Consider the following 19,619-nt stretch of genomic DNA (forward strand, 5'->3'; position numbering starts at 1 on the left):
CCAATATTCAGTTCATCCAGTCTGCCTTTAAACCTGTCTAGTGTAGTTTTCAATTATTTCACTCTTCAGCTCCATAACTTGTTTAATCTTTCTTATATTGTCTCTTTATGAAGGATCGCACCGTGTTCATCTATTCTTCTCCCAAGTTCAGTGAGCATCTTTATGGCCATTAACTTTGAATTCTTTATCAGGCTGATATGCTTATCTCCATTTCATTCATGTCATTTTCTGATGTTTTATCTTGTTCTTTCATTTGGAACATATTCTCTGTCTCATTTTGCCTGGCTCTTGTTTGTTTCTATGGATCAGGCAAATCAACTACCTCTCCTAGTCTTGAAGGAGCAGCCTTGTGTAGGAGATGTCACATGCACCTCAAAAGCAAAATCCTCTCTGACCACCAGAGCTAGATCCCCTATGTGGACTGTATGCACTGTCTACTGTGGTGGCACCATGTCTGCAGCATAGGGTGAGTGAAGCTGACACCTGGCTCAGCTGCAGCATGTGGCTGTGTGGAGCTTCCACCTGGCTGCAACATGTGATAATACCGTGGGAGTGGGCAGGGTTCTCAGCTGGATGTGCCCACTGGCTCTAGCAATTTGAGAGATAATTACAAAATGGTTCCCACCAGCACCAACATTAGCAGGATAGGATGAGGTCACAAATATGGCACCCACCAATGTCTCCATCTCCAGAGGAAGTCCCAACAGTTTCCTGCCTGACTGACAGATGCCTTAAAATTACTTAGTGAGTCTTCTTCACAAAGGCACTTTTCAAATTGGTATTTTTGTGCTGGTCCTGGGGTTGAGTGTATGTGCGAACCCTTTAAGAGTGGGTTCTCCATTCCCTAGTTTTATGGTTTCTCTGGGTATAATCCCAGGTGGTTGTAAAAGCCTGTGGCTTGTTTCTCTTATACAGGACCTAAGGATTGGGATGCCTGTTGTGAAGCACTAACCTCCTGCTCCTCAGGAAAGTTTTGTATTTCTGAATTCCCTCCTGATTGTGTATCACACCTGGGATGGGTGTTTTTACAAGATGATGTCTCTCTGCCTCTTCTTCCCATCTCAGTGCTGTCTTTTTTGTCCTTTGTTGTAGAGGTTCTGTTCATCCGGTCTTGTGGTCTTTTTCAGAGGAAATTATTTCATATGTAGTTGTTTATTTGTTATGGGAGGAGCAAGCTCAGGATCTTCCTACATCACCATCTTGAACTCAACTTTTTTTTTTTTGAGGTGAAATTGACATAACATCAAATTAAACATTTTTAAATGAACAAATCAGTGGCATTTAGTACATTCACAGTGTTGTGCAACTAACACCTCTATCTAGTTCCAAAACATTTTTATCACCCCAAAAAGAAACTCTGTACCCATTACACAGTTGCTCCCTATTTCCCTTACCCCTAGGCCCTGGCAAACACCAATCTGAGTTCTGTTTATATAGGTTTACTTATTATAGATATTTCATATAAATGGAATCATACAATATGTGACCTTTGTGTCTGACTTATTTCACTTAGCAAAATGTTTCCAAGGTTCACCACACTATAGCATGTATCAGTACTTCAGTTTTGTTTTGTTTATCTATATATAGCTGAATAATAGTCAGTGGTATTTGTATACCAAAACTTGTTTATCCATTCATCCATCTACAGGCATTTGGGCTGCTTCCATCATTTGGCTATTGTAAATAGTATTGCTATGAACAAGTGTGTACATATATGAGTACCTGTTTTCAGTTCTTTTGGGTATACACCTAAGAGTGGAATAACTGGGTCATATGCTAATTCTATCTTTAATTTTTTAAAGAACTGCCACACTGTTTTCCACAGAAGGTTAACCATTTTACATTCCCACCAGCAATGTACAAGGATTTGTTTCTCTACATCCTTACCAACACTTGTTACTGTTTTTGTTTTTTATTCTAGCCATTCTAGTGGGCATGAAGTGGTATGTCATTGTGGTTTTCATGTGCATTTCCCTTATCATTAACAAGGTTGAGTATTTCTTCATATGCATATTAGCCAGGGTGCCTAGGTGGCTCAGTCAGTTGGGCGTATACCTTCGGCTCAGGTCATTATCTCAGTGTCCTGGGACCAAGCCCCACATCAGGCTCCCTGCTCAGCAGGGAGTCTGCTTCTCCCTCTCCCTCTACTGCTCTCCCTGCTCATACTCTCTCTTTCTAATAAATTTTTAAAAATCTAAAAGATAAAAAAATTTAAAAAAATATGCACATTGGCCATTTGTATGTCTTCTTTAGAGAATTGTCAATTCAAGTCCTTTGCCCATTTCTTAGCTGGGTTGTTTGTAGTTTTGTTGCTGAGTTGTCAGGGTTTCAGTTCTTATATTTAGGTCACTGATCCATTTAGAGTTAATATTTTAACGTGGTGTGAGTAGGGATCCAAGTTTATTCTTTTGCATGTGGATATCTATTTGTCCCAAAACTATTTGTTAAAGAATTATTCTTTCTTGCATTGAGTGGTCGTGACCCTCTTGTCAAAGATCATTTGGAGATAGATAAATAGATATATGTTATATATAATAACATAATTTTTATACATTAGTTAATTTCTCTCAATTCTATTCCATTGGTTTATATGTCTATCCTTACAACAGTACCACACTGTTTTGACTACCGTAGCTTTATAATATATTTTGAAATGGGGAAGTATGAGTTCTCCAACTCTATTCATTTTCAAGAACAGAGTTTTGGCTATTTGGGCCCACTACAATTTCATATGAATTAAAGAATATGATTTTCCAGTTCTGCAAAAAGGTCACCAGAATTCTGATAAAGATTGCATTTAATCTGTACCTTGTTTTGCATAGCATTGCCACCTCAACAGTATTAAGTCTTCCAATCTATAAACACAGAATGTCTTTCCATTTATTTAGGTCTTTAATTTCTCTCAACAATGTTTTATAGTTTTCAGTGTACAAATCTTTCAACTCCTTATGCTTTTGGACAATATTAAATGGCACAGTTTTCTTAGTTTCCTTTTGGATTGTTCACCACTGGTATACAGAAACACAATTTTATTTTGTGTGTTGATCTTATACCGACAATTTTTCTGAACTTGTGTATTAGCTCCAGTGTGTTTTTGTGGATTCTTTGGGGTATTCTATATATGGGATCATGTTGTCTACAAATAGAAATAACTATTTCTTCCTTCCTAATATGGATTTTCTCTTTCTTGCCTAACTTCTCTGGCTATAACTCCTACCACAATGTTGAATAGCAGTATGAAAATAGGCACACTTGGGGAGCGTGGGTGGCTTAGTTGGTTAAGCATCTGCCTTCAGCTCCGGTCATGATCCCAGAGTTCCAGGATCGAGGCCCACGTTGGACTCCCTGTTCACTGCTCAGTGAGGAGTCTACTTCTCCCTCTCCCTCTGCTCCTCCCCCCACTTGTGCTCTCTCTCTCTTGCTCACTCTCTCAAATAAATAAATATCTTTAAAAAGAAAAGAGGCACCCTTGTCTTATTCCTGATCATAAGGAAAAGTTTTCAGTCTTTCACTACTGGATGCTAGCTGTGAGTTTTCCATAAATCCCTTTATCATATTGAAGAATTTCCTTTCTCTTCCTAGTTCTAGAGTGTTTTTATTGTAATAGAAAATATAACAGGTGTTATATTTTGTCAAAAGTCTTCCATATTAACTGGTGATGTTTGTTTGTTTCCCTTCATCCTATTAATGCAGTGTGTATTACACTGATTAATCTTCCTATGTTGAACTGCTCTGGCATTCCCACCTGGACAAATTCCACTTGGTCATGGTATATAACCATTTAAATATACTGTTGGATTCAGCGTCTTAGTGTTTTGTTGAGGATTTTTGCATCTATACTCATAAGGAATATGGATCTGTAGTTTTTGTATTGTTTCTCATGGTGTCTGGCTTTGGTATCAGAGTAATGTTGGGCTCATTGAGTTAGGAAGTATTCCCTGTCCTCCTATTTTGGGGAAGAGTCTGAGAGGAATTTGTGTTAATTCTTCTTTAAATGTTTGGTAGAATTCACCGGTAATGCCACCTAGTCCTGGACTTTTGTTTTGGAGGGATTTTTTATTACTATTATTAATTCAATCTGTTTGCTTGTTACAGGTCAGTTCGTATTTTCTATTGCTTCTTGAGTCAGTTTTGGTAATCTGTGTTTCTAGGAATTTGTCCATTTCATGTAGGTTATCCAATCTGTTGATATAGAGTTGTTCATAGTATTCTCTTATAACCTTTTTTATTTCTTTTAGGTCAGCAGCAATATCTCCACTTTCATTTCTAATTTTAGTTATAGGCGTCTTTGCTTTTTCCCTTTGTCAGTCTAGATAAAGGTCTGTCAATTTTGTTGATCTTCTCAAAGAACCAACTTTTGGTTTTACTGAGTCTCTATATTGTTTCCTATACTCTGTTTCACTTATCTCCACTTTAATCTTTATTATTTCCTTTCTTTGGCTTGCTTTGGGTTTAATTTGCTCTCTTTCTCTAGTTTCCATAAGGTGAAAAATTAGATTTGAGTTCTTTGGAGTTCTTCTTTTTAAATATAAGTATTTACTGCTATAAATTTCCCTCTGAGCACTGCTTTTGCTGTATCTCATTATGTTATGCTGTGTTTTCATTTTCATTTGTCTGTTATTTTCTAATTTTCCCTTTGATTTCTTCTTTGACCTCCTGGTTATTTATGAGTATGTTGTTTAATTTCTACATATTTGTGAGTTTTCCATTATTCTTATTGACTTCCAGCTTCATTCCACTGTGACTGAAGATACTTTTATGATTTCAATTTTTTAAAATGTTTTGAGATTTTGTGGTCTAATATATGGACTATCCCTTGTAGAATGTCTCATGTGCACTTGAAAAAACGTGTATTCTGCTCTTACTGGGTGTTTTGTGTATGTCTACTAAGTCTAACTGGCTTATAATGTTGTTCAAGTTCTCTACTTCCTTACGGATCTCTCTAGTTGTTATAACCCTTATTCAAGGTGAAACAAGCATTGTAATTTTTGAATGAATGATTAAAACCATAAATTTTATTGTTGGATTCTGAATTGCGTTGCATTCCTCTAATGCTGGACTTTATTCTGGTGCACAGTTAAGTTACTTGGGATCACTTGAAGCCTTCCGAAGACTCGTCCCAATGCCACATGTATTACACGGTCTTTAGACTCTGGATAGTCTAGACAAAAACTATTAACACCTTGTATGAATTCTGGAAATTGTTTTCTTATTGCTTTCCAGTAGTTCTTTCCCTGACTTTGAGTAGGTCTTGTCATGCATCTACAGATCAGAACTCAGCCAAAACCTCAAGGAACACCCTCTGCAGATCTCTAAAATGTTTTCATGCTTGGGGTCACTTTTTTACTTACCTATATACTCAGCCCTCTTCCCCCAAGTCTCTTCTCTCTGGCACTCTGACCTGCAATTCTAACCATCTTGGCCTTCCCAAACACCCATCTTTGTTTCTTAATCTCAACAAAAGTGAGCTCTGTTTTGGTTCCTCCTCCTTGCACTGCAGCCTATAAACAACCTCTAGGCTCTACTGTAAACTGGTGTTAATAGAAGGGCTTACCTCATTTGTTTCCATTCTCTCAGGGATCAGTCCGATGCCACCTGCCATCCAATGTCTAAAAATCATTGTTTACATATTTATATGTTCTCAAGTTGTTTAAGAAGGAAGGGTATATTACTACTGCATAACAAATTACCCCCAACTTAGCATCTTAAAAAACAAGCATTTATATTTCCACACAGTTTCTGAGGTTCAGCAATCAAGAATCAGCTTAGCTGGGTGGTTCTGGCTCAGGATATCTCATGAAGTTGCAGTCAAGATGTTGATGGGCCAGTGGTTTACAGCTGGAAACCTGACAAGGGCTGGAAGATCTGCTTCCAAGAAGGCTCAGTCACACACTGTTGGCTAGAGGCCTCAGTTCCTTGTTAGCTGTTGGCAGGAGGCCTCAATTTCTCACCACATGGGCCTCTCCATAGAGCTATTCACAACATGGCAGCTAACTACTCTGAATGAGCAAGGGGTGAGCGGGGACAGGTGAGGGCAGCACAAAGGGAGAGAGAAGAGGCAAAAGCCACAGGTCTTTTATAACCTATCCTTGGAAGTGATCCATCACTTCCACCACATTCTACTGGCCACACAAACAATGTGTGAAAGGATTACACAATGGCATAAATATCCGGAAGCAGGGATCATTAGGGCCATCTTGGAAGCTGGCCACACAGAGGAAAAATCCTGTTATGCCAACACAGCAGAAAGCCAAAGTCCTTCCTACATATTTTAACCTCCTTATGTTATTTTTTTTAATCCTCAAACTATAGACTGCATCCTACAGCTTCGAGAGAGATTGGCAGACTGTAGATTCTACTCCACAGCCAGACTTGGAGATAAAATAACTAAGAGTAAGTAGCAGCAGCTTTTAAGAGGAAAGAATAGAGTTCTTGGGGCCTATGGCAAGAAAGAGGAGAGCACTTACTGCAGACCTGGACTTGAAAAATGTCCAAGTGCTTTTCGTTCCCCCAAACAACTACTCAACTCTGATGACCAACCTAAATGTCTGCCCTCCTTTCTCTTCAATCTCCAGAACCAGACAGCAATAGCAACAGCAATATTAATAGCAGTAGCAATAGTACCAGGGCCAATGCTAAGCATTTTGCCTTTGTTATTAGTTCAATTACTCCTCACAACAAACCTGTGAGATAGGTATCATTATCCCTTAAACTCTAGGCCTTAGTTTCTTGATAATCCTACCCTAGCTTTACACTTTACAGTGTATCTTGGTACACCTTTATTCTTCCTACGTAACACCTTGTTGCCTCTTGCCCTATAGTGTTCTCCTACTCTTGGGGCACTGAAATACTGTTTTGTCCTGCCTCTCCTCCCATTCCACTTGAGTCAGGCCTTAAAGAGATTTCTCTTAGCTCCCATGTTCCCAACAAAAACTCTTTCAAAGAAACCACCAGACTACAGAGACTTCCATTAATTCCCTCCTGCTGGGCTCTCCCAATACTACAGCTGCCTAATATAGACTTCCCCTTACACCCTGTAGAACACATGCCCTGTCAGTCTCTTTCATCAACTAATCCCAAAAACTTTGCCTTATTTCATTTAAAAATATTATTTCAGGGGCGCCTGGGTGGCTCAGTTGTTAAGCGTCTGCCTTCAGCTCAGGTCATGATCCCAGGGTCCTGGGATGGAGCCCCGCATCAGGCTCCCTGCTCAGCGGGAAACCTGCTTCTCCCTCTCCCGCTCCCCCTGCTTGTGTTCCCTCTCTTGCTGTGTCTCTCTTTGTCAAATAAATAAATAAAATCTTTAAAAAAATAAAATAAAAATATTATTTCACAGCACACATGCCTTCTTTAAATTTGCTACAGCTTAATGTTAAAATGGGTTTCCTTTCCCTGGGGGTTTAAATTAATCACCAAGGAGAAAGGTCCAAAATATACCAAACTCCTACTTAGTACAGTACCCTGGAAACATAGGTTCCCACTAGTTATTTGTTGAATAATGAATGAAAAATATAAAGTAATGATTATAAATACTAGCTCAAAAAATTCTCAAGGGGGTAAAATCCAAAAAATTTTATTTACAAATAAAAAGGAGAAGTTACCAGTAGACACATATAAACAATTCACAAAAAGACAAAACACAAAAGAACAACAAATAGAAGCAAATCGTAGAAAAGCAAATTAAAATATCGCTTTTTGTCAGACAGATCGGCAAACACTGAAAATTTGTCAAGAAAGTAAGAAAACAGGCATTCTAATAGATATAATTTTGTATTTTTGGTAGTTATGCATCAAATATCTTTAAAATTTGCATATTCGTTTGACCAGTATTTCCATTTCTAATAATTACTTATAAGAAAATAATGGACAAAGGAACATAGTTATATGTAAAAAAAGAAAAAAAATCACTGTGGCACTAACTATAATACAAAATCTGTCCAACAGTAAGGGTTTGATTAAACAAATTTTAGTAATTCCAAACTATGAATTATTAAATCACTTCAGAATATTATATAATCCCAGTTTTTTAGAGTAACATATATTCACATAAAAACATACCTGCATAGAAAAAAATCTAGAAGTACACACCCCAAAATGTTAGCAGTGATATCTCTTAAAAGAATAGTGGAATTATTTGTGATTTTTTTTCTTTTTCCTTATCTCTACTACTTAATTTTTCTACATGAGTAGCACATGGACAACACACATTCTTAGAAGGCAAAAGTAAAAATGAAGAGCACAATTTAAAGGTAGAAGTGCCATTTCTATAATAGAACATGGAACATTCCCATGTTCCCTGATAATAATCATGTCAAGCAGAATTAATATCAAGTAAAACATTTCAACAGCCTTGTTTTAAGTAGTTCTAGGAACACACATGGAAGAATCTGTTAGTACTATTCAGGCATCTTAAGACAACAAACAAAAAGACCTCTCAAATAAAAATTTAGTACTAATCCAAAAGACAGTGTTGAAAAATCACATAGTAAAAACCTCAACGGCTTTAAGGTTAAGTGTCAGCTTCAATCGCCTTTTCATGCCTTTTCACATTTATCTTGAGATAAATCCCACTCTAATGGGAAAGCAGTTACCATGACAATGATAAAACATCAATCACTCGTAAGTTTAAGAATTCAATGCAACTTTAAGTCTGGCTGAAGAGAAAGTCTTCTCTATAACTCCTATTCCAAAATAGATTAATTTTTCTCCTCAGACTTGAAGATCTGGGGGGATAAAACTTAGTCGGTAACAAGAGAGAATCCTGAATTGAGTCTAGAAATACATGTGTGTCACAAGCAAAGCATGTATATCTCTAAGCACTGTGTACAATTTCTAGCCAAAGCACAGGTAACGGCTTGTGACCCTGCAAAATGTTGCCTAAAATTGTTTGTAAGGCCTGATTCAACATGACTGGTAGCACAAACAGTTAAGTCTTCATTAGGACTAATCTATAATTTTCAGTGATGCTGACTGGCATAAAATCAATGTTCTTTCCACCTGTCTATGGTAGAATATGAAACAAATTATTCTGACTGTATCTGTGTAATTAACAGCAGGTATCCATACATTTAGCATCAACGCAAACCTACAACATAGTTTGCAAGTCATGTCCCATAAAGCTCCATCAATGAATCCACTGGGATTTGGCAGCAACTATGAAAGTACAAAAAGCACTAAGCAAAGTACAGCTGTAAGATTCCTTTAAATCTACATTAGTAACATCTTTGATGAAAGCAATATTGCACAAGAAAATTTTCTAGTACAAGGAGAGAATCAAAGAACAACTTTGCATAAGAGAGAGATTTTATGTTAACGGCATCTGTGCAAAGCAAGCATATAATACCTAAACTAACAACACAATTATGTGATTATTGTTGAAAGGAATGGAGATCTCCTTGCTTTAGTGACAACCCTAGCACCATCCATCCACTTATTCAGTAAATGTATGAAAAACCATATACAACCAGAACTATTCTAGGACCTGGGGAGATTAAAGAATAAACAAGCAAAGTCGCTACCTTCATGGAGCACATGGTCTAATAAGAACAGAGATGTTAAGCAAACAATTACATATTTGAATATAACTGCAAATGTCAGAATGTCATTAAGGGCAGGTACTATGAGAGCAAATAGTAGGACTGGGAGCCAAGTGAGCCAACCACAAGGGAGAAAGAGAAGCCCAGGCAGAGGTAATCTATGCAAAGCTCCTGCAGCTGGAATGACCTTGCCCAATCCAGGAACTGAAACATTTAGATTGGAAGCATTTAGATTGTTTGCTGGGCCCATGTTAATTCTGAGATGTATAAAGACACCCAAGTTAAGAGATCAGGTTGGTAACTGCTACATGAGTCTAGAGCGCAGGGAAGAGATCTAGACCAAGTATGAACTTAGAAACCATTGGTTTAGAGATGGTGTATGATGCACAGGCACTAGAGGGTATTACTTAGGCAAGGTGTACTGAACAGGGTAGGGCCAGGCGTGTATTACTTCCTCAAATAGCGCACACACAAGAGTCATTACTTCTTGCCATCAAATTACTTCTCTGTCCATTTACAAAATCTGAAGTAAAACAAAGTATTTTCTAATATTATAATACAAAGCCCTATTTGTTCAGAAAGGATAAGATTAAATGTATAAAGTTCTGGGAGAAATGTCAAGACCCAAGGAAAATATTTTTTTCAGTGAGTCTAAGACATTGTATGCTAACGTTTATTTAGCAAGGCACCTCCTTCTAACCTTTTCCAGTGCCCTAGAAAAGGAACTTTTTTTAACATACTGATATAACGGCTTCACAAGATTTGTCACTAGAAGTGCTTTCATTCTGCAAAACTGCCACCTACTGAAGCTAGATCACAATTGTAAACATGCTGAATACACCAAGTCCTGGAGGGATGTAACATCAAAAAGACCAGACACACTCGAAAGTTAACAACTTTCAGAACTCTCACTATAATCCTTAAACAACCTGCCCTGCACAGTCTCCTATGATGAATACATAACAGGTAATTGCTCTGTAAAGCAGTGGTCAGGGTTATGGTTATAGAAAAGCTGGGTTAAAATGTTCCACAATGTATGGCCCAAGCACCATATTAAGTAGGACATGCCTTAACACAAACTCACCTGATTTATTTGAAGCATGTTAAAACAATATTGACCAAACTGCTGTATCCCTCACGGCTCCAAAAACTGGAAAATGAAAATGAAGAAATAAAGTTCAACTTAGTTGGTGATCTCAATGATTAGCACTTTAAACACATGTCCTTGATCAAATCAAAATCAAATATAAAATGGAGTAGATCTAGATCAACACAGAACTTTCTATGATGAGAAACATGTTTTATATCTGCACTCTCTAATCCAGGAGCCACTAGCCACAAACGGCTACTGAGCACCTGAAATGTGGCTAATGCAACCAAGAAAGTAAATCTTTAAGTTTTTTTAAATTTTCTTTAATGTTAATTTAAATTTAAATAGCCCTATGTGACTAGTGGCTACCATAGGGGACAGTGCAGATCTAGGCTGAAAAATGTCCCGTCTGGTTCTACAACTCTAAGACAATTCTAGCAAAAGTGAAGCTATTAAAAATAATCTAAAGATTTCAGATTAATATTTAATACACGGTCCCCTTTCTCTATAAGGTTGTAAACAGCTTTGTTTCCAAACTCTGTAAGCTAAATTAAGCCTAAAGAAGATGAGACACACACTCCTCTAGGTGATATGGAAGAGTACACACATTACCTAAATGGATTTTTTGTCTGTTTGTGCTTTTGTTTATCATCACTATAAAAACAGCATGCACAAAAAATTTCACATAAAATTTTCAGAAAAAGAAATCACCGTCCTGACACCTCCCACTGTTATATTTGGATTTGTTTCCTCCTGGATCAGACCTCCTCGCCATGGTTGTGTTTCTTTCCATGTGGCAAATCTCTTCTACATTTAATTTAAAAATAGATACCAAAGAAGGGCAGAAAACCCAAATCTATAAACAAACAAAGAAATCATGGATTCTTATAATGGTAAAAGTTTACATAAAAAATAAATTATGGCAGGGGCTCAGTCAGTTAAGTGTCTGCCTTTGGCTCAGGTCATGATCTCAGGGTCCTGGGATCGAGTCAGAGTCTCTGCTCAGTGGTGAGTCTGCTTCTCCCTCTCCTGCTGCCCCTCCCCCTGCTCATGCTCTCTCTCTCTTGCTCTCTATATCCCAAATAAAGGAATAAAATCTTTTAAAAAGTAAGTAAATAAATAAATAAAATAAATAATTTATGGGGCGCCTCGCCGGCTCAGTCTGTAGAGCATGCAACTCTTGATCTAGGGGTTGTGAGCTCAAGCCCCACACTGGGTGTAGAGCCTACTAAAAAAAAAAATAAGATAAAGAAAAATAAATTATGTACAGATCACCCCCCCCAATTATCTAAAAAGCAACAACACAGTCTTGATAGGCAGTAAAGGAGCTAAATCCAGCCACTTGGGTAGAAACTTTTATGCTATGGAACTTTAATATTAAGCTTTCTCTCAGAAGCAGAGGTTCTTAATACACACACACACACAGATTCATATATACATATATGGCTACCATTTTCTCAAGATGACAAACTGGGGTCAATTCAAAATGAATTTGAAAGTTTTCTATATATACATACATACATATATATATCTATATTTTTATATATATATGTAATAACAGTGGCCTCAGCACCTCTAACAATTTTATATTTTCCGAAAGAATCATATGCTGTAGAAATGGCACAAGGCCTGAGGATCACTTAATTTGTATCTTAGTCCAAGCTCTTCAGGAGATTACCTTTTGAGCCTTGGTAAATTACTTTATGTGTCTTTGAGTTTTCTTTCTTTCTTTTTTTTAAATCTGTAAAAAGTAAACTAAGGTCATTGTGGGAGGCAGCCTCTAACAAACAGAATACAACAGAAATAATGAGATACCACTCACAATATTGGGTTACAAAAAGATCACAACTTCCATCTTGGGTGTTACCTCCTCTCGTTCTCTCACCTGTTTGCTCTGAAGGAAACTAGCTGCCATATTGTGAGCTCCCCTTTGGACAGGCCCAGCTGGCAAAGAACTGAGAGAGGCCTTTGGCCAATAGCCCAAAAGAAAGTGAGGCCTTCAGACCAATACCCACCAAGCAAATGAATCCTGCCAAGAACTGTATGAATGAGCTTGGAAGCAGATCTTCCCCTAGTCAAACTCTCAGATGAGAACACAGTCCCAGGGAGAGCTTACCTGCAAACTCTAAAAGACCCGAGCCACAAGCACCAGGTAAGCTGCACCCAGATTTCTAACCCACAGAAACTGAGATAATAAATGTTTGTTTTAAGCCCTTACTTTCCAGGGTAGTTTGTTACACAACAATAAATAAGATAATCCCATTCAACTCTAAAATTCTATAATCCTATGGTGCTTTAACTATTAATTAACATATCCAGGTGGGTCAAAAAAAAAATCAATTCCCTGTTTAACATGATCAAATGAGTTAAATTAGAGCTTGAAAATGATAAATTATGAAACTTAAACATTTACATTTTATTCAAAAGATGAAATCACTAAAAAGTGTAGGAATAGTCAAATGGTACTAAAATACACTAGCTATAACTAAAAATACAAACCCAACCAATATTCATTTTTTTAACTGAAAAAATTTCATTTGGAAGTTAAAATGTGAATAAACCACTAAAAGCATCTCAGTGACTTAGTGTCCCCTACTTTCTAGAATTTAACATTATTTAGTAAGCACTCACCAAATCGGAGAAATCCTACTTTGTATTATTTAATGTAAGCCTCTAAAAGTAACAAATGCTCATCTATAGACCTGTATGTGTTTCTTCACCATTAGAGTTTTCTGGGTTTAATTCCAATGTAAGTAACATACAGTGTTATACTAGTTTCAGGTGTACAATATAGTGGTTCAACAATTCTATATATTACTCAGTGCTCATGGTAAGTGTTCTCTTAATCCTCTTCACCTATTTCACCCATCCCCCCACTTGTTTTCTACAGTTAAGAGTCTAGTTTTTGGTTCGTCTCTTTTTTTTCTTCCTTTCTTCATTTGTTCTGTTTCTTAAATTCCACACATGAGTGATCATACAGCATTTGTCTTTCTCTGACTGGCATATTTCATTTAGCACTGTATTCTCTAGATCCATCCATGTTGTTGCAAATAGCAAGATTTCATTCATGGCTGAATAATATTCCAGAGTGTGTGTGTGTGTGTGTGTATACGCAACATCTTCTTTATCCATTCATCTGTCGATGGACCCTTAGGGTTGCTTCCATAATTTGACCATTATAAATAACACTGCAATAAATATACAGGTGCTCTTCAACATCAGAGTTTGTAACACTAGTGGCTGATTCCAAGAAGTAGGCACAATAAGATATAAGGGTACATTTTTTAAAGTTCTAATCTTCTAATATGCAAAAGGTAATTGTAAGAAGAAATAAAAATAAAAGCATCTATTTGCTTAAAGCTGACCATATAATTTTAAGAATTCTGTAAGCCCCTCTTTCACAATTATAAAGATCTGTATAAATTAAAACATGGAACTGTGTCTATAAGAGCACTCTGTGAGGTAACTGGAAAATGTTCTGAAGTTACTCCTTTTTTACCAACAAATTTTATTACATTTAGTTCAATATAAAAATTATAATTCACAACCACATTATGGACAATTCAGAATGCCCAGTGACATGTCTTTAACACTTTCTCCCTTACAGACATGCCTGTTCTACTGTCCTACATTTAAAACAACTTGATAAAATAGCAATAAAATGCAGAGCAGTTTTATACTGCCTATGATATCATAAAATCCACCTCTCCTTCCTCTGTCAAAAAAGTTTCCAGCTACAGTTCATTCCAATTACAACTAAGTACTTTTAGAGAAACCTATTCACATGTCCCAAAAATGCCCTACAGTGATATCCAGTCAGGCACATTAGGACATACAGTTCCAGATTCCAAGCTACTAAATGAAAACAGGCAGGGCAGTTTACGGAGAGAGGGCACTACCAACTGTAGAAGACTTGCTGCTCATGAAGAATTGGAAGTCCAACGTGTATCTGAAATGTACTGCTGATGTAACTTGCTGCATTTATTATTACATTTTGCCCAGCTGGTAAGTTGAAAGCTGTACAAAATTCAATCTATAAAATCTTCAACAATACTGCTTCATAAAATGGCATTATTAAATTATCTATAAATTTTTATATCAGCACCCATCCCACAATTGACAGGTAATCCTCACTTAAATGTCTTGTTTGACAATATGAAAATCAAAAACATTTACTACCACCATTCTTAGGCTCAAAAATACCATAAAACTAAGTATCAGCTCAAAACTTCTTACTCTAAAAAATTCATGGGGTCCTTAAAAAGCATTAAAAAGTGGATTTTCTAAATTCTCATTTCTTTTTAAAAGTACATACCCCAAAACATTTTTACCTAAGAAAAGCAAAATAATTTAGTATAAATTTTAATATCTCCTAAGAGCCTATGAAAGATTCTAAGTATATAGAAATCTCACCACCAACCAAGAAAAAAAAAAACTTAACATTGATCAGACACTAATGTTATAGACCACATGCTATATTTTGCCATTTTTACAGTAACTCATTTAATCCTAATCACCTTGGGATGTAGGTGTTATCTCCACTTTTCTAGAAGTTGTATTACATCCCCACAGTCCACTGCTACGATTAAAACCTAGTATGGTCTGGTTTGAAGTCCTCATCTCTTTATTATGCATTAAATTTATAAAGATTTCACTTCTTAAAATTTTTCCTGTCACAAAGGTCTTGACCTTTGTGACAGGCTCTTACATAGAACTTTGGCTCCTATATAGAACTTAAGGCTCCTATATAGAACTTTGCAGATTTATTTAAAATCAAATGATTATACATAAATATAAATTATAACTATTATGGATTTTAGACACTCACTTAATATTTTCTTGACTACCTATAAGAGGCACAAGTATATCTACACATAATTTGATCATACTGTGCATGTCTCCAACTATTCTAATTAATATTAACACAATTCAATTTTGCAATATGTAGGTTTTTCTCTCTTTATGATGATCTGTATACACGAATGATGACACCCAGAACTCAAAGTGAATAAAAGGAGAGCATAATAGTGAAGAGGTTAGCTACAAAGAAAAAACCCCAACGTATTGACCAACTATATCTTCCAGAATCTGATCCCAAACAGGAAAAGCACTCAGCCTCACTTTCTATATTGTTTACACACTAAAAAGTTTGATGATCATCTTTGATATTTTTGATATTTTTTGTTAAAAACCAAACCAGCTCACTCTTTCCTAGAACTTCATTCCAGGCAAGCCAAGTAAGCTAAAATATAAACTGTATATGGTTTTCCATGCTGATTAGGAATAAAGAGGCATGATGTAACTTACCCTCAAGTGATCCAGGAAAAAAATATTATGTACATGTGACTGGCAGAGATCTAGTGGTAAGGGGGTAAAATGGTAACAGGTGAATCTGAGTAAAGGTTATAGGAGTATTCTTTGTATTATTCTTTTTCTTGCTACTTTTCTATGAGCTTGATATTATTTCCAAATAAAAAGTTAAAACTTAAAAATTATATGCCATTCTATCTGTAGTTAACAATACATATTCTGATTATACAGCAACATTTTTACAAATACAAAGCGGATTTTTGAGGAAAAATTCAGTGATTTGTTAGGAAATATGCACCATATCCTACCAACTAACAATCTCTTAGGAATAAATTTCAAACTACACTGCCATGTAATGAAATGTGGCAATGGTGACTTGAGTTGAAATCACAGCAGGAAAAAAAAAAAACAGCATACACACCACATAGTTTGGTATAAATGCCTCACACATTTAATACAGGCCTGCTGCAAAATGCAGCAAATCACAATTCAAGTGATATGCGAGATCTCTAGTTTGCAGTAAAATATAGACAAACTAAAAAATTAAACACTTGCCATATTACAAAACAACTGAGATGCAGGATGTCTTGGTTTTGATTGTTTTATTAAGATTTTTTTTTCCCCCTGCAGCTCAATTGACAACAGTATATTTGAATCATCTTAAAAAAGGACTAGGAAAAAAAAAAAAAAAGGACTAGGAAAGAAATATCCTCCCGGAGAAATGTTGCAATCTTCTCTCCTACAAGGTTACTATTATCCTGCATTCCCATCCCAATTTTGAATTCAAGTGTTCACCACAGTTTCTTAAAATGCAAGGATGCATCAGAAGAGAAGCAATGCTCGGCAAAAGTTCACCAAAATTGTGAAATCAAACATTAAAAATAAGGGTTTTCAGCTAACAGTAATATACCTTTAAAGGATCATCTCTATCGTTTCTGCAGGAACCACCCACTTTAAAATCCTTTAGTACATTCCCTTAATTGAATGGCCCATCTCTACACCAGTAGTTCTTAACCTTTGGGGGGGGGGGGGGGGAGTCACGCCGAGTACGGACCCTTTCCCAAGAAAATTATTCACAAATGCAAAATTCTGCACATATTTCCAAGGACTTCCAGAACCCCCGAAGCCATTATCCCCGCCCCCCTCCCTAAGAATCTCAGTTCAGCGTCTCCTCGGTTGCCTCTGCAGAACACTCCTCACCACAATCCCCGGCTCTCCCTGGGAGGGACTGGAGGCTCTGCCCTCACACACTGGATTCTGTAACTGATCTTTGTCTCTCCGCCCAACTCCCTTCACCTCGGCAAGGTCACTAACTGCCAGCTACCCCTTTAAGCCGAGCCATCACGGTAGTAGTTCCTACGAGCCACAGCAGAACTTGCCTGTCATAGGATATATTTTGTCCCCTCGGCCCCACCTACCTTCCCCATTTCGGCGTGTTACGTCTTCACCACTTGCCCATTATACAGAAATAGCCACCAGCACCACCCCCCGCGCGCCCCGGGCCCGCCGCTCCTCCCGCGCCCCCAGGGCCATTCCCCGCAGACCCTCCTAGGGCCTCGCTCCATCTCCTCCCCTCCTCTCCACTCCGCAGGGACCCACCCTCGGGCCCTCCCCCTCCCCCCCCAACGCCGCTTCACCCACCGTTCCCTCTTCGGGCTGTTCCCACCGGGGACCCCACGATCCCACCTTCCAGCGCCCTCCTCGGGTGCCTGCCTCCCCCACCCCACCCCCAACCCCGGCATTCCATTTACGCCGGCCTCCTAGCCTTCCTCCCGGCTCCTCCCCTCCGGACACCTGTGTCGTCCCACCCCTCCACACACGCCCCCCCCCAATTCATTCGCCCTGTCCCCGGCTCCCCGGCACCCCCACAGTCGTCCTCCCCTCCCCCCTCCCGCCAGGAGGGAGCCCGAGGAGGGAGGGAAGGCGCGGGGGAGGGGAGGCCGCTAAGGGGCCGCTCTTCTCGGGGTTCGCCGCGCACAGCGGACCTGCAAGGCTCCCCAGCGCCCTCTGTCTCCTCCGCCAGCGGGGCGGAAGTCGAGGCCTCCCGGACGCCCCCAACGAGGGTATTTACCTTCTTGCCAGGGACACTTTGCAGACGGCTCCAACATTGGCAAGCACTACACAGAACTGACCCCGCTCGGCCGCCGCCGCCGCCGCCGGCTTCCACCCCTCGGGCTCCCCGCCCCCCGCCTCCGCCCGCCTTCCCTGCGCTCCCGCCGCGCCCTCCCGGGCCCGCGCCGCGCGCCCCCGCCTGCGCAGCCGCTCCCGCGCCCCAGTCAGCCTGGAGCGCGCGCGCGCGCGCCCGGCCCTCCGCGGACCCGGGCCGCGCGCCCGGCGCCGGCCCTAGCTCCAATTCTCCTCCCGCCGGCCCGCGGCCGAACGCGGCCATTGTTCGCGGCGCCGCTCCCGCCCCCTGGCGGCCGTCCGGCCCCCCGCAGCAGCGGCAGCCGCGAGCGCTGCGGGGCTGGCGCGGGCACAGTGGGCCCCCGGGCGAGGGCCGTTCCTTGAGGCCTAGGGAACGAGGGCGAGAGAGTGCCAAGGGGAGCGCGCCCCGTCCGCAGTCTCCTGGTCCCCGCTCGGCTTCCTGGCCTGGCTCCCCGCCCCCTCAGCTGCAAAGGGTGGGCCTGAGGCAGCCCCTTCCACACCTGCACTCGGCAACTGCCTCCACCGCCCAATTGACCTTCTGTTTTTTCTAGACGCTGCTACGCTCCCGGATTCTCTGCCCGTACCTTCCCCAGGCTCTCTGGCTGCCCCCCTTTGCTCTGCTGGGGACACGCGACCATCCCGCGTCTGCTCCGGCCGCGCTGTGCGATGCACGGTTTAGCGGATCTTGCACCTTTCCAGACTCCGGGAGGAGGAGGGGGGCGGGGGAGGAGAGGAGGGGGTTAGTGCAACTGTCTCGCCCAGAAAACACTAGTGATCCGTGATCACCTGCTCCCCAAGATCGGCAGCGTGGCCAGACTCCTCCACAAAAAAAAAAAAAAAATCGTATTTGGTCACATTAAAAAGAAATCTTTAGAATCAAAAATGAGGACCATCTTAGAACAGTGCCCTAGATCCTAGATTGTTGAGGCAAGAGTGCCAGAAAACTCGAATTACTTCTTGATTCGTCCTGGTTTTGATGTGGGTTACAGATGTCCAGATGACTTAACCCGGCTAAGCCCAGTGAAATTCAACCCTTCACTTACTAAATGGCACCAAAAATAATTTGACAATAAAGTAAGTCTAGAAATAGAATTATTACTTTTTTTCACAAACTTCCCCATTTGCATTATTATTCCCAGAGTTCCTTCCCAATATCAGTCCCTGCCTGGAAAATGTCTACCAAGCCTGTGATTTCAGTCATCACCTAAAACTGATAGTTCTGTCTACAACTGGGGAGACAGTAATAGTCTAGTGGTTAAGCCAAGGGCACCAGAATTAGACAAGCAAGCCTGGTTATCCACTTGCTAACTTCGGGACCAGGGACATGTTATTTATTCAATGAGTCTGTTTATCCTTTTGTTCAAGAGATTACATATGATAATATGTATTTAAATGTGATTATATATAAACCCCTTTAAATTGGGCCTGTCATATGGTAAGATAGTAGCTACCGCTACATTTTCCTCTTAGAACTTTCCTAAGCTCCTTCCCCTCTTCACCTCTGCCAGTTCCCTCACACTTAACATGTTGACCCTCCC

General features: G+C 39.7%; 1 protein-coding gene across 10 annotated transcripts in view; it reads right to left on the reverse strand.

Annotated features, from left to right (window-relative positions):
- Positions 1 to 18,110, reverse strand: part of STAU2 (staufen double-stranded RNA binding protein 2) — a 311,388-nt gene extending 293,278 nt beyond the window's left edge. For 2 of the 10 annotated variants that reach the window (XM_035011355.1, XM_035011352.1), the window contains exons 1-2: positions 10,621 to 10,920; positions 5,555 to 5,609 (exon numbers count right to left, since the gene is read on the reverse strand). Coding sequence is in view for 2 of the 10 variants with exons in the window: in XM_035011353.1 (XP_034867244.1) it covers positions 10,621 to 10,638 (18 nt within the window). In the remaining 8 variants the exon portion in view is untranslated. Of the gene's footprint in view, positions 1 to 5,554; positions 5,610 to 10,620; positions 10,923 to 15,933; positions 16,076 to 16,846; positions 17,013 to 18,007 lie in introns of those variants that run through there. The other 8 variants (XM_035011350.1, XM_035011349.1, XM_035011347.1 and 5 more) reach the window with 7 other exon arrangements.
- Positions 18,111 to 19,619: the final 1,509 nt, after the last annotated feature.

Source organism: Mirounga leonina, unplaced genomic scaffold (genome assembly GCF_011800145.1).
Source record: "Mirounga leonina isolate KUSES-001 unplaced genomic scaffold, KU_Mleo_1.0 Mir_165, whole genome shotgun sequence".
Taxonomy (NCBI): Eukaryota; Metazoa; Chordata; class Mammalia; order Carnivora; family Phocidae; genus Mirounga; species Mirounga leonina.